The sequence below is a fragment of the Leucoraja erinacea genome, chromosome 2, assembly GCF_028641065.1.
Source record: "Leucoraja erinacea ecotype New England chromosome 2, Leri_hhj_1, whole genome shotgun sequence".
Taxonomy (NCBI): domain Eukaryota; kingdom Metazoa; phylum Chordata; class Chondrichthyes; order Rajiformes; family Rajidae; genus Leucoraja; species Leucoraja erinaceus.
Window position 1 is genome coordinate 122,817,568 of NC_073378.1, and position 14,333 is coordinate 122,831,900.

The 14,333-nt window shown below is 44.3% G+C and overlaps 1 protein-coding gene across 2 annotated transcripts in view; it reads left to right on the forward strand.

Moving 5' to 3' along the window:
* The window catches only part of LOC129715068 (repressor of RNA polymerase III transcription MAF1 homolog), a 36,732-nt gene that overhangs the window by 14,082 nt on the left and 8,317 nt on the right, over nt 1-14,333 (forward strand). For both annotated transcript variants that reach the window (XM_055664912.1, XM_055664921.1), the window contains exons 3-4: nt 12,456-12,584; nt 13,119-13,287. In XM_055664912.1, the coding sequence (XP_055520887.1) occupies nt 12,456-12,584; nt 13,119-13,287 (298 nt within the window). The remainder of the gene's footprint in view (nt 1-12,455; nt 12,585-13,118; nt 13,288-14,333) is intronic.

Sequence of the window (14,333 nt, forward strand, 5' to 3'; positions counted from 1 at the left end):
GCTGGAATGCTGAGTGGTTACGCCAGCATTTTATGTCCTCCGCACAGTCCACAATAACCAACCTGATCTGCCTGTGGTTCAGCACTTCAATTCCCTCTCGCATTCCAAATCCGACCTTTCTGTCCTGGGCTTCATCCATGGCTAGAGTGAGTCCCACCGCAAATAGATGGAGCAGGACCTCATATTTTGCTTGGGTAGTTTACACCCCAGCGGTATGAACATTGACTTCTCCAATTTCAGGTAGTCCTTGCTTTCTCCCTCTTTCCCCTCTCTTCCCCAGCTCTCCCACAGCCCACTGTCTCCGCCTCTTCCCGCCACCCCCTGATCAGTCTGAAGAAGGGTCTCGACTCGAAACGTGATCTATTCCTTCGCTCCATAGATGTTGCCTCGCCTCCTGAGTTTCGCCAGCATTTATGTCTACCTGCCATTTTATGGTGATCGCTTTGCAAGTCTGGTGTGGACAAGTAGTAGGGCTTGAGGGTTGGAAGTCCAGAACTTGGAATGGATTACATGGTATTGCAACTGCAGACTGTCCTGTTGGGAGTGAAACTGTTGTCGATGCTGGAAATACTCAATCGATCAGCCAGCATGTATAAAGATTTCAAGCCAGTCTCATCAGACCTCTCATATTGCTGCTGCATATTTCCAGCAGTTTTTTCTTCTGGCTGGAATATTGGTTCATATGAGTTTTGAAAGAATGTCCTCTGCTTATAGAAACATAGAAAATAGGTGCAGGGGTAGGCCATTCGGCCCTTCGAGCCTGCACCGCCATTCAATATGATCATGGCTGATCATCCAACTCGGTATCCTGTACCTGCCTTCTCTCCATACCCCCTGATCCCTTTAGCCACAAGGGCCACATCTAACTCCCTCTTAAATATAGCCAATGAACTGGCTTCAACTACCTTCTGTGGCAGAGAGTTCCACAGATTCACCACTCTCTGTGTGAAAAATGTTTTTCTCATCTCGGTCCTAAAGGATTTCCCCTTTATCCTTAAACTGCATGGCCCCTTGTCCTGGACTTCCCCAACATCGGGAACAATCTTCCTGCATCTAGCCTGTCCAACCCCTTAAGAATTTTGTAAGTTTCTATAAGATCCCCTCTCAATCTTCTAAATTCCAGCGAGTACAAACCGAATCTATCCAGTCTTTCTTCATATGAAAGTCCTGACATCCCAGGAATCAGTCTGGTGAACCTTCTCTGTACTCCCTTTATGGCAAGAATGTCTTTCCTCAGATTAGGAGACCAAAACTGTACGCAATACTCCAGGTGTGGTCTCACCAAGACCCTGTACAACTGCAGTAGAACCTCCCTGCTCCTATACTCAAATCCTTTTGCTATGAATGCTAACATACCATTCGCCTTCTTCACTGCCTGCTGCACCAGCATGCCTACTTTTAATGACTGGTGTACCATGACACCCAGGTCTCGTTGCATCTCCCCCTTTCCTAATCGGCTACCATTCAGATAATAATCTACTTTCCTGTTTTTGCCACAAGTGGATAACCTCACATTTATCCACATTATACTGCATCTGCCATGCATTTGCCCACTCACCCAGTCTATCCAAGTCACATTGCAGCCTCCTAGCATCGTCCTCACAGCTAACACTGCCCCCCAGCTTCGGTGATCTGCAAACTTGGAGATGTTGCATTCAATTCCCTCGTCCAAATCATTAATATATATCATAAATAGCTGGTGTCCCAGCACTGAGCCTTGCGGTACCCTACTAGTCACTGCCTGCCATTGTGAAAAGGACCCGTTTACTCCTACTCTTTGCTTCCTGTCTGCCAGCCAGTTCTCTATCCACATCAATACTGAACCCCCAATACCGTGTGCTTTAAGTTTGTATACTAATCTCTTATGTGGGACCTTGTCGAAAGACTTCTGAAAGTCCAGATATAACACATCCACTGGTTCTCCCTTATCCACTCTACTAGTTACATCCTCGAAAAATTCTATAAGATTCGTCAGACATGATTTACCCTTCATAAATCCATGCTGGCTTTGTCCAATGATTTCACCACTTTCCAAATGTGCTGCTATCCCATCTTTAATAACTGATTCTAGCAGTATCCCCACTACTGACGTTAGACTAACTGGTCTGTAATTCCCCATTTTCTCACTCCCTCCCTTTTTAAAAAGTGGTGTTACATTAGCTACCCTCCAATCCTCAGGAACTACTCCAGAATCTAAAGAGTTTTGAAAAATTATCACTAATGCATCAACTATTTCTGGGGCTACTTCCTTAAGTACTCTGGGATGCAGCCTATCTGGCTCTGGGGATTTATTGGCCTTTAATCCATTCAATTTACCTAACACCACTTCCCGGCTAACCTGGATTTCACTCAGTTCCTCCATCTCATTTGACCCCCGGTCCCCTGCTATTTCCGGCAGATTATTTATGTCTTCCTTAGGGAAGACAGAACCAAAGTAGTTATTCAATTGGTCTGCCATGTCCTTGTTCCCCATGACCAATTCAGCCGTTTCTGACTGCAAGGGACCTACATTTGTTTTAACTAATCTTTTGCTCTTCACATATCTATAAAAACTTTTGCAGTCAGTTTTTATGTTCCCAGCCAGTTTCCTTTCATAGTCTATTTTCCCTTTCCTAATTAAGCCCTTTGTCCTCCTCTGCTGGTCTCTGAATTTCTCCCAGTCCTCTGGTAAGCTGCTTTTTCTGGCTAATTTGTACTCTTCATCTTTTGTTTTGATACTATCCCTGATTTCCCTTGTTATCCATGGATGCACTACCTTCCCTGATTTATTTTATTGCCAAACTGGGATGAACAATTGTTGTAGTTCATCCATGCAGTCTTTAAATGCCTTCCATTGCATATCCACCGTCAACCCATTAAGAATCAATTGCCAGTCTATCTTGGCCAATTCACGTCTCGTACCCTCAAAGTTACCTTTCTTTAAGTTCAGGACCCTTGTTTCTGAATTAACTATGTCACTCTCCATCCTAATGAAGAACTCAACCATATTATGGTCGCTCTTGCCCAAGGGGCCACGCACAACAAGACTGCTAACTAACCCTTCCTCATTACTCAATACCCAGTCTAGAATAGCCTGCTCTCTCGTTGGTTCCTCTACGTGTTGGTTTAGAAAACTATCCCGCACACACAACCAGCACTTGGAAAATCTTTGTGGCGGAATATCAAGAACCAAAGGACACGGGTTTAAGGTGAGGGGAAACATTTAATAGTAAATTGAGGAACATTTTCCACACATAGGGTGGTGACTATAGGGAAAAAGCCTCCACAGGAGGTGGAGGCAGATACAATAATATTTAAAAGACATTTGGGCTGCTACGTCGACAAAAGGTTTGGAGGGATGTGGCAGGTGGGACTAGCGTAGATGGCAACGTTGTTGGTGTGGGCAAGTGCGTCCAGAGAGTGTTGCTGTGCTGTCTGACTGTAAAGAGGAACAGGTGAGGTGCAGTTGTTGCAAATGATCTTGTGGTCTTTCCTGAAGTGCTGGTTGTGTTGTGACATGGTTTGGTGCAGTAGGCTGAAGCAACAGTTTCTTGTGGTGCTGAACAATAAACTTCTACACTGTAGAAGCAACCTTGAATGTCAGTTGGCAGAAAGCAATGTGCAAAGCCAAGGCGCAACATAACTAGACCATGGCATACTTTTAAATGGGTGTGCCTTGCAAGGAGAGCCTACAGCTGTAATGTTTTTGTGTTGGTGGAGGGGAGGGGGAGCACGTTGGTTGTAATGTGGTTGGGCTGATCAGCTGTCTGCTGCTGCTGATTACAAGTACTGGTATTGCATGGTGCCTGCAGCTGTGTTTTCCCTCGCTGCTCATTGGCTTTGGACCTTATTAGCATTGACGTCACTCCTGCTTGTTGCTAGGTGCATGAAGAGCTCCATTAATAGACATAGTTTCTGTAAGCAGTCAAGGTCAGGTTTCGTAATATGAATTGTAAATGACAATAATGCCTCTGGCAAGCACCAAGCAGTGACTTTCTGAAATATTGGTGTTTGTGTGCATTTGTTTTTTGATTTGACAGGTAGATTTGGGTTCCGCTTGGAAGTCTGCCAACTTCCAATTAATTTCCTTCCCATTAAACCCTGATTGCATGGAGTTTGCATTGAGCAATCGGTGTGATTGACCTGCTTTTTGACACTTGCAGCAGACTTTTTTTAATTACCTCTTGTTCCTCAACCTACCTGCAGCTGCATTCCAGCTGTTCCTGCTGGTTGCTCGTAGCAGTTTGTGACCTTAACCTGTGACTATGCAGACTTGTCTAAAGTGGGATGCCTCCTGGTAGTGTTGGAGGGGATACACAACATAGGAACAGGCCCTTTAGCCCACGAAACCTGTACTGACATGATGCTAATGCCATCCGCCTCCCCTAATTTGAGGAAGGACATTCTTGCTATTGAGGGAGTGCAGCATAGGTTAATTCCCTGGATGGTGGGACTTTCATATGCTGATAGAATGGAGTGGCTGGGCTTGTACACTCTGGAGTTTAGAAGGATGAGAGGGTATCTTATTGAAACATATAAGATTATTAAGGGTTTGGACGCACTAGAGGCAGGAAACGTGTTCCCTATGTTGGAGGAGTCTAGAACCAGGGGCCACCGTTTAAGAATAGGGGGTAAGCCATTTGGAACAGAGATGAGGAAACACTTTTTCACACAGTTGTGAGTCTGTGGAATTCTCTGCCTTGGAGGGCGGTGGAGGCCGGTTCTCTGGATGCTTTCAAGAAAGAGCTCGATAGGGCTCTTAATGATAGCGGAGTCAAGGGATATGGGGGGGGAGGCAGGAACGGGGTACTAATTGTGAATGATCAGCCATGATCACATTGAATGGCTCGAAGGGCTGAATTAGACTCCTGCACCTACTGTCTATTGTGATCCTTGTCCCTTATCCCCTTCCTGTTCATGTGCCTGTCCAAATACCTCTTAAATATTACTATTGTAACTGCGCCCACACTTTCCCTGGCAGCGTTCCAGGCACGACCACCACCGTGTCATTAAAAACAAACTTGCCTCGATTCTAAGCATTCCCCCAATATTAAGTTGATTTTGAGTTTGTCACAAATGTATGTAGATCTATGAAGATATACACAACAATCTGGAGTAACTCAGCAGGTCAGCCAGCATCTCTGGAGAAAATGAATAGGTGATGTTTTGGGTCAAGAGCTTCCTTCAGACTGAGCTAGATGTAGATCTCTGGCTTTTGGTTAAGCTGTGCTGCTAATAGTGCGAACTTACATAGAAACATAGAAACATAGAAAATAGGTGCTGGCGGAGGCCATTCGGCCCTTTGAGCCAGCACTGCCATTCATTTTGATCATGGCTGATCGTCCCCTATCAATAACCCGTGCCTGCCTTCTCTCCATATCCCTTGACTCCACTAGCCCCTAGAGCTCTATCTAACTCTCTTAAATCCATCCAGTGTAGATGCTGGCTTCTTGAGCAAAATAGTGCTGGAGGAACTTGGTGGGTCAGGCAGCATTTGTAGAGGGACTGGACAGACGATGTCCCTGGAAGGCACACCTTCAGTGATTTTTGAGTTGAAATCGGTGTGTTCTGCTTGGGTGCATGAGGCAACTCCAATGCGATTGTCACTAGTGGAGAAACGCACACCTCCAGATTCATGGGCAGTTTCTTCCCAGCTGTTATCCGGCAATTGAAGCATCCTACCACAACCAGAGAGCAGTGCTGAACTACTATCTACCTCTTTGGTGACCCACGGACTATTCTGGATCGGACTTTGCTGGATTTACCTTGCACTAAACGCTATTCACTTATCATGTATCTATACACTGTAAATGGCTTGATTGTAATCATGTATTGTCTTTCTGCTGACTGGTTAGCACGCAACAAAAGCTTTTCACTGTACCTCTGTACATGTGACAATGAACTAAACCGAGTTGGAGAATAGTGCCTGGGACCATTTGGATCAATGAGTGTTCAATGTAACCAACGAAGACCAGCATAGCTGGGGCTCGTGTGAATGCCCATGGCTACACCTTCAAGCTGATAGAAGTTAAGGGGGAGGACAAGTTTTGCCATGTGGAGGAGAGTTAGTTGAGGGGAACTGATCAGATCTCGGCTCGAAGAAAAGCCAGAGGATTCTGAGGTATTCCTCTTGGGGTCTGGACATCCATGGTATAGGTGAGGCCATGGGGGGGGGGGGGGGGGGGGGGAGGGCTAGGAATTGAAAGTTATTGAATCTGAGGTGTCGAGGGAGGGGTGGATAGAAAAATATGTTTGAAAATAAGTTCACAGGGATAGGAGCAAGCAGAAACGATAGCTCTGCAGGTTCTGACTGAAGACGTTTCCTGACTGGAGAGCCTGTCCATTCCCTCTGCAGATGCTGCCTGATCTGAGTTTCTTCAGCAATGTTTGGTCAATGTGTATTAATATTAAGACATGGGTTTGAAAATAATCATGGCTGATTTGAAAAGGTTACTAAGTTGTTGCATTGCCATGACTAGGAGTGGAGAACATTCTGTCCTTGTTTAGGGATTAGTACATGTGGAGCTGTTTGGGTGGCCTTGCCAAACTATTATTAGCAGAGGCTAGAGACTTCCATGACTCTGCTGTTTTGAATGACTTTTTAAAATTCAGATCATTGCAATTAAGTGATTGTAATTTTGAATAAATTGCAGTATCTGAATTGATTGTGTAGGAAGGAATTGCAGATGCTGGAGATAGACACAAAGATGGCGTAATGCCGAGTTACTCCAGCTTTTTGTATCTGGATTAAGTATTTGGTTTTAACTTAATGCTGCTTGATGCCTCTTTTTTTCGGCATTGTAGTTTGTCAGGATTGCTAAACTTTTTAACTATTAAAGAACTCTACTGGTTCTGCACCAAAAATTGTCAGAAAACAACATAAATGTCAAGGGCGATGATGCTGAATTGGGCAGCATGGATGAATCCAGAGGTGTAGGTTTTCCCAAGCACCTGCAACATTAGTTCTTGTTTTCAGAGATTCTGCTGGAGTAGCCTCTGAGTAATTGCTGTGCATTGTTGCCATTGTGTAACAGTGGATGAGCAGAACCTAAATCTACTTCCTCAACGATGGAAGAGATACGGTTTGTTGCCGGGTAGTCTATGGAACTTGTAGTGGTGTGGTATAGAGGATAGTGAATAGTTGTATGTTGAATTGAATCTGAATCTGTATGACAGGCTGATTTGGCAAATTCTTAGTGAGTCTGCACACAAGATTAGAAGTTGTTCAGCCAGAGCTGAACACACTTCTCGGCATCTGCATACAATGGTGTCTGTCTTGTCGCTTCTTGTATGTGGTGGTGGAAAGTTTGGCCGCGATGTGAACGCTCTTACCGTGACCCCATTTGGCAACTTGATGACCCAGGAGTGAAGGAGGCTACAGAGTTGGCATTGCCCAGTCCATTACAAATACTGACCTCTCCACCATCAAAGGGATTTACAGGTGATGATGTCTCAAAGCAAAGATCCACACCACCCTGGCCGCACATCTAGCTGCCAGGAAGGAAGTGGAGGCTGCCAACTGTGACCACCAGGTCCCAGAACGGCTTCTTCCCAGTAGCCATCAGGCTTTGTATCACCTGAACCACAGCAACAATCTGCTCTGGACTCTATTTAGGTTTCACTATGTACTTTAGTTTGCACTAATATGGTTCTGTTGCCTAGTGTTGCTAGTTTATATTATATTTGTGTTGCATTGTGTGTAATGCTGCAGCAAACAAGACTTTCATTGCTCTGGTCACAATTAAACACTGACTCCCGACATCCAGTGGTTTGCTTATTCACTTGGAGGGTAGTCAGTATCTGGAATGAACTGCCAGAGAAAGCTATAGAAACAGATAAAACTAAATTATCAAGAGACAGTTGGATAGGAAGGGTTTAAAGGGCTATGAACCAAATGCAGTCAAATGGGACTGGCCCTGAATGCCTACTTGGTCGGCATGGACTCGTTGGGCCAAAGGGCTTGCTTCTGTGCTGTATGTTCATGGCTTTCTGTAATTAAAAAATTATTCCATACATTTTAGCTTTGTACTTTTTCAGCCACTAATGGAGCCAGTAGCACCTTTTCAGCTTTCCAAATCTCACTTGAATGACAAAATGCTTGCGTAAGGAAATATTCTTGGCAGGAACATGGTGAAGGTGGCATATTATGAACATGCAATCGGCTGGTCACTCAGTTTGTATAATTGTATATCTCTACATAAGTGAGTGCAATGCTGTTTCTGGCTCATCCACTTGCTGTGAGGTTTATCAGAACGTGCAGTTAGAATGGGTAATTAACCTAAATATAAACCTGGGCTTATCTTTGTCCTTAACTTTCCTTTTTCTGAACAAATGCTTCTGAATTGTAGATAACTAGTTGTTAGCTAGAAGTGGAAGTCTATCTAAATGTTTGATATTTTGTTTACTGATAGTATTTTGCAGCAAGTGACTCGCCATCTAATGTGTCACTGTCATTAGATGGCTCAACCAAGGCACAGCATGTGATGACCCATTGTTCACTGGTCACTACTAATGCAGCCTGCTTGATTACTAATCTATACCTTGTACGAAACACTCTCTCCCTCAGTGCATAGTGATGGCACTTTGCATGAAGGTACATTTTGGCATCTTGCCAAGTTTACTTCATAGCATCTGCCAAGCTTGAAATTGTTGTACTGTGTGCAAAGGAACAAATTGGCTCAGCTTGTTCGTGTCAACCAACGTGCCCCACCTACACTAGTTTGGCCAAATCGATCTAAACCATGTATTGTTTATAATGCCAAAGGTTGGTGTGCAGAGATGAGGATTACCCATTGCATGTCCTGAATATTTCGCCAACTCGGGGTTAACATTGGAAACTCTTTACAGATTGCACTGGTTGAAAAAAGTGACTTGGGGAGGGAAAAAACGTACTGGAGCATCTCGGTGGGTCAGGCAGCATATGTGGAGGGAATGAACATCATTAACAGTGTGGAAGGTGCAATAATTTACATTTAAACTAACCCTCCGTTACAACTTAAGCTGGCAGTAGAGATGAACTAATTGATGTCCACGTCAATGTTAAATGTACACTGGGGTGTGTGTGTGTGTGGATGTGTCTGAACTCTTCAAACTTTGTAGAAAGTTTTGAAAAAAGGCAGCAACTCGGAAGGTCAGGCTGCATTTCTGGAGATCGTGGATACCTGGCATTTCAGGTTGTGGCCATCAATCTTTAGAAAGGGACCTGACCGGAACTGTCGCTATCCATGGTCTTCAGAGATGCTGCATGACCCGCTGAGTTACTCCAGTACTCGCCTTTGTTTGCAATCAAGCATTTGCAGATTATTTTGAAACCTTAGCGAAGAGAAGACTATCATTCTGCAATTAAATCTTTTAAAGCAGTTCTTTTGTTCATTATTTGAATATGGTGATTAAAAACTGTGGTCCATTTAGTTTGAGTAAACGCTTATACTAGTTCTCAAGCCTTGTTTTCGTCCCCAACTCAATATTTTCCCTAATTTCAAAATTTTCCATGACTTTTGACAATGTTTATCTTTGAGTTGTGTTCACTAAGCTGTGTGTATATGTATCCACAGTCTGTAGTTATGCAAGTTGCTCTGTCTCAACACCTGACGGCTAGCTGATAGTTCAAATGCCGAAAGTTTCCTACCAATGTGCCTCTGTGTAACCCTGCCCATTGACTATAAGACCCATGATTTGACTGAGGTCAACACAGACTACATCAACAAAGGCAGACATCTGTCATGGAATTTGACTTCCGTGCAGCAGTACAGTCTTTGCGCAGGTTGGGCCTCTCAGCCCAGAGGCCGTGCTGACCGGCAGACCGATCTGTATTAATCCCACTTCCTGGTGTTTTGTCTGTCACCTTCTGCTGTCATTTGTGTGCTCATCTCTGCTTCATATATGCTGTCAGTCTTTCTTTCACCACTCTCTCCCTCAGTGCATTTGCATTCTATAACATGAATTGGATATAATAAGATGGATGAATTAAGGAACGCTATTCTATTACATGGACAGATATGATCATAGCGCAGTTTTGATGGGGAACGACAGACTCGTTTAAAAATTTGAAATTGACAAGCAGGAAAAGGTCTGTCTTGGAAAAACAGTCCCAAGTCTCCTGTGGATCTCGTGGATGGTGGGGAGGTCAGTGGCTGTGGTGGGCTGAAGAGTGTCCACCACTCTTTAGACCCCTTCGTTCAGGGGTGTTTGGGTTGCTGAACCAGGCCGTGATGCAGCCAGTCTGTGTTCTCTACACCTGGTCAAGTCGAGTATTTGTAATCGTACCATAGGTGGTCGTGGAAAGGAACAAGGTTGGTTCCGAATGGGGGATGGTTGCATTCATGGCTTTGAAAAGACCTGGCGAAATGGATTGGAAGCAGATGCTTGTGAATGAAAGAATTAGCGTTCAGGGTCAACATGTTCCTCTAAAGGTAAAATACAAAGACAGCAAGATGGGGACAACAAATTACAACAGATATTGAAGGTTTGATCAGGGAGTAAAGGAAGCATTTCGGCGGGGGGGGGGGTGTATTGGGAGCTGGTTCCTTCGGTGTAGGAGAGAATGTAAGGAGAGTAAGAGGCCAAAAAGAGCCCATGAAATGCCCTTGACAAGTAAAATTCCAAAATAATTATTTTTAACCAATATTCTATCAGGAGAAGGGGAACGTGTGAGTCCCGTGAATAACAGTTGTCATAGAACATTTGCAGGTTATTGCTGGATGACAAATAGTAGTGGGCCCAGCCCTGATCCCTGCCTCCAGTCACTGGCCACCAGTCTGAACAAAGCAACTTCCTTCCTCTGGCTCTTTCCACCAAGCGCTCTCTCTCTGGGTCCCATCCGCATTCATGCTGTGGAAAACAACTCTTTGTTATGCCTGCTCGTACTTCTCCGTGGATTGTCACCGTGTCGTGGTGGAGAAGCTTGTGTGGTCCTGAGATCCTGAGAGCGATGCCGTCTGGAGCTATGCTCCTGGTAGGGTCACCCATGGCGGTAAGGTCGAGGGGGAGGTCTCTGACAAAGAGCAATCCAACCAAGCCCTCAACGGTGGAACAGGCGGAGGATGATGGCTGACTTTAGTGGAGCGTCACAACGGCTGGGAAGGCGGATGAAGGCTGCAGCAGAAATGGGTCACCGGTCGTCTTGGACTCCATGCCACTGGATCCTGACCCAGATCTGTCAATTACCATGTGGTGGCTGCCTGTGCACCAGTCTCCCCACGTTAAACAAAGTCACGCACAGGCGTCCTCCACGAGAGGGCAGTCATACTCGTTTCGATTTAGGTCATTTGGAAAAATGGGCTGAAAGATGGCAGATGGAGTTTAATGCTGATAAATGTGAGGTGCTACACCCTGGCAGGACAAATCAAAATAGGACGTACATGGTAAATGGTAGGGAATTGAAGAATACAGTTGAACAGAGGGATCTGGGAATAACCGTGCATAGTTCCTTGAAGGTGAAATCTCATATAGATAGGGTGGTAAAGAAAGCTTTTGGTATGCTAGCCTTTATAAATCAGAGCATTGAGTATAGAAGCTGGGATGTAATGTTAAAATTGTACAAGGCATTGGTGAGACCAAATCTGGAGTATGGTGTACAATTTTGGTCGCCCAATTATAGGAAGGATGTCAACAAAATAGAGAGTACAGAGGAGATTTACTAGAATGTTGCCTGGGTTTCAACAACTAAGTTACAGAGATAGGTTGAATAAGTTGGGTCTTTATTCTCTGGAGCGCAGAAGGTTAAGGGGGGACTTGATAGAGGTCTTTAAAATGATGAGAGGGATAGACAGAGTTGATGTGGACAAGCTTTTCCCTTTTAGAATAGGGAAGATTCAAACAAGAGGACATGACTTCAGAATTAAGGGACAGAAGTTTAGGGGTAACATGAGGGGGAACTTCTTTACTCAGAGTGGTAGCGTTGTGGAATGAGCTTCCAGTGGAAGTGGTGGAGGCAGGTTTGTTGGTATCATTTAAAAATAAATTGGATAGGCATATGGATGAGAAGGGAATGGAGGGTTATGGTATGAGTGCAGGCAGGTGGGACTAAGGGAAAAAAAGTTGTTCGGCACTGACTTGGAGGGCCGAGATGGCCTGTTTCCGTGCTGTAATGGTTATATGGTTATATATGGAGTGGCCGTCGATGATGATGCCTGCTCATTCATTGGGAACTTTAAATCAAGTTGGTCTTTTTTGGTTATACTATTTTTAGTTTAAGCTGTAAGTGTTTCACTATTTTGTCCATGTTCTCAGATTCAAGATCTGCATTTAGATGGATTTGATTTTTTCCACTGAACATGTTTTCCGTCAGTGACTGAGATTTAAGCCGAGTCTTATCTTCAGTGAGGCAGGTCCTGCCTGCTCCTGTGAGCCTATTAAAACTAGCATTGTTCTTCCTCCGAGCCCATCGGGGGAGGAAAGGGATGGAGATCTAAGAAAATGGAATAGCTGTCATACTTGTTAACGTGTTTATGATTTATTTTTTCCCCCCCCTAAAGGATAGAGAGTTATTCCTGTAAAATGGCAGGAGATGACAAGCAGATGTTTAAACAGTTCTGCCAGGATGGACAGCCACATGTCCTAGAAGCTCTTTCCCCACCTCAGACCACTGGAGTAAGCCCAAACCGGTAAGTGAACTAACTCTTCCTCGAAGACCAGACCCTTCCCAAATGTCAGATTTCTGTCTTCAGTACAAAATGACCCAATGTTATTCCCCAGTGCTCTGTGTTCAATCTATAGTAAATTAAGTCGTCACGTTCTCTTCACTCAGAAAAACTGTTCGTGGTTGGTTGTAAAAAAAAAATTGTCACTGAGACCAATCTAATCAGTGCCCATATCTGGAATGAGCTACCAGAGGAAGAGGCCATTTGGACAGATATACAAATAGGAAATGTTTAGAGAGCTATGGGCCAAATGCAAGCAAATGACGTTAGCCCAGTATGCCAATTTGGTCAGCATGGACAAGGTGGGCTGAATGGCCTGGTTCAATGCTGTACAGCACTATGACAGGTGCATCACTATTTCAGATGTCCTCCTGGAATGTGAGGCCATATAAAGATCATTTTGTTGGCACTCACAGGGCTTAGTGGCTCATTTAAATAATTGTGAATGCTTTGTGGCAAGTTGATGTGACTAACTTAACAGTCTGTTCTCTACTCCAGTTTGAGCAAGAGCCAAAGTGGGGACGAAGGAGAGGGGCCGCTCTGTGACAAGTGTAGCCGCAAGACGCTCTTCTACCTGATTGCAACGCTCAATGCATCGTTCCGCCCCGATTATGACTTCAGCACGGCAAAAAGCCACGAGTTTAGCAAAGAGCCCAGCTTGAACTGGGTAAGTAGATGTAACCAATTGTGGAAAAGATGCTCGGATCCAACAGTTCAGGCTGTGGTGGTGTAATGTTGCAGCAGTTTGTAAAGTAGCTTCATGTTGCCCCGGCCTGTTTCCATCTTGGGCTGTTCTCGTTAACCTCTGCTGCCTAAAGCTGGGGATCAGCATTATTGTCAAAGACTGGACAGTATGATTGGTCATAGTGAGCAAACTGGTCCAAGATATTGGACCAGATGGATCTTGCTGGTCCTTGCTATCACAGCAGTAACCTGACTCCAGCTCTCAATTCTGTTAATGATTGAGGCCATTGGTATTAGTTTAATGTTACGTGTACTGAGATAGTGAAAATGTTGACACGCTATCCAGTCAAATCATGTTATACATGAGTGCAATCAAGCCACACAATGCATTCAGAAAATATTCAGACCCCTTCACTTTTTCCACATTTTGTTACGTTACAGCCTTATTTTAATATGGACTAAACTCTTTTTTTTTAAAATCATTAATCTACACGCAATACCCCAGAATGAAGAAGCTAAAACAGGTGTTTAGAAATGGTTGCAGTAATTTAAAAAAAAAAAAAATAACTGAAATATCACATTACATAGTATTCAGACCCTTTGCTATGACACAAATTGAACTTGGGTTCATCTTGTTTCCATTGATTATCCTTGATGTTTCTATAACTTGATTGGAGTCCACCAGTGGTAAATTAAATTGATTGGACATGATTTGGAAAGGCATACACCTGTCTATATAAGGTCCCACAGTTGACAGTGCATGTCAGAGCAAAAACCAAGCCATGATAACGAAGGAATTGTCCGTAGACCTCTGAGACAGGATTGTGTCGACACAGATCTGGGAAAGGATATAAAACAATTTCTGCAGCATTGCAGGTCCCAAAGAGCACAGTAGCTTCCGTTATTCTTAAATGGAAGCACTTTGGAGCCACCAGGACTCTTCATAGAGCTGGCCGCCCGGCCGAACTGAGTAATCGGGGAGAAAGGCCTTGGTCAGGAAGGTGACCAAGAACCAAATGGTCATTCAGA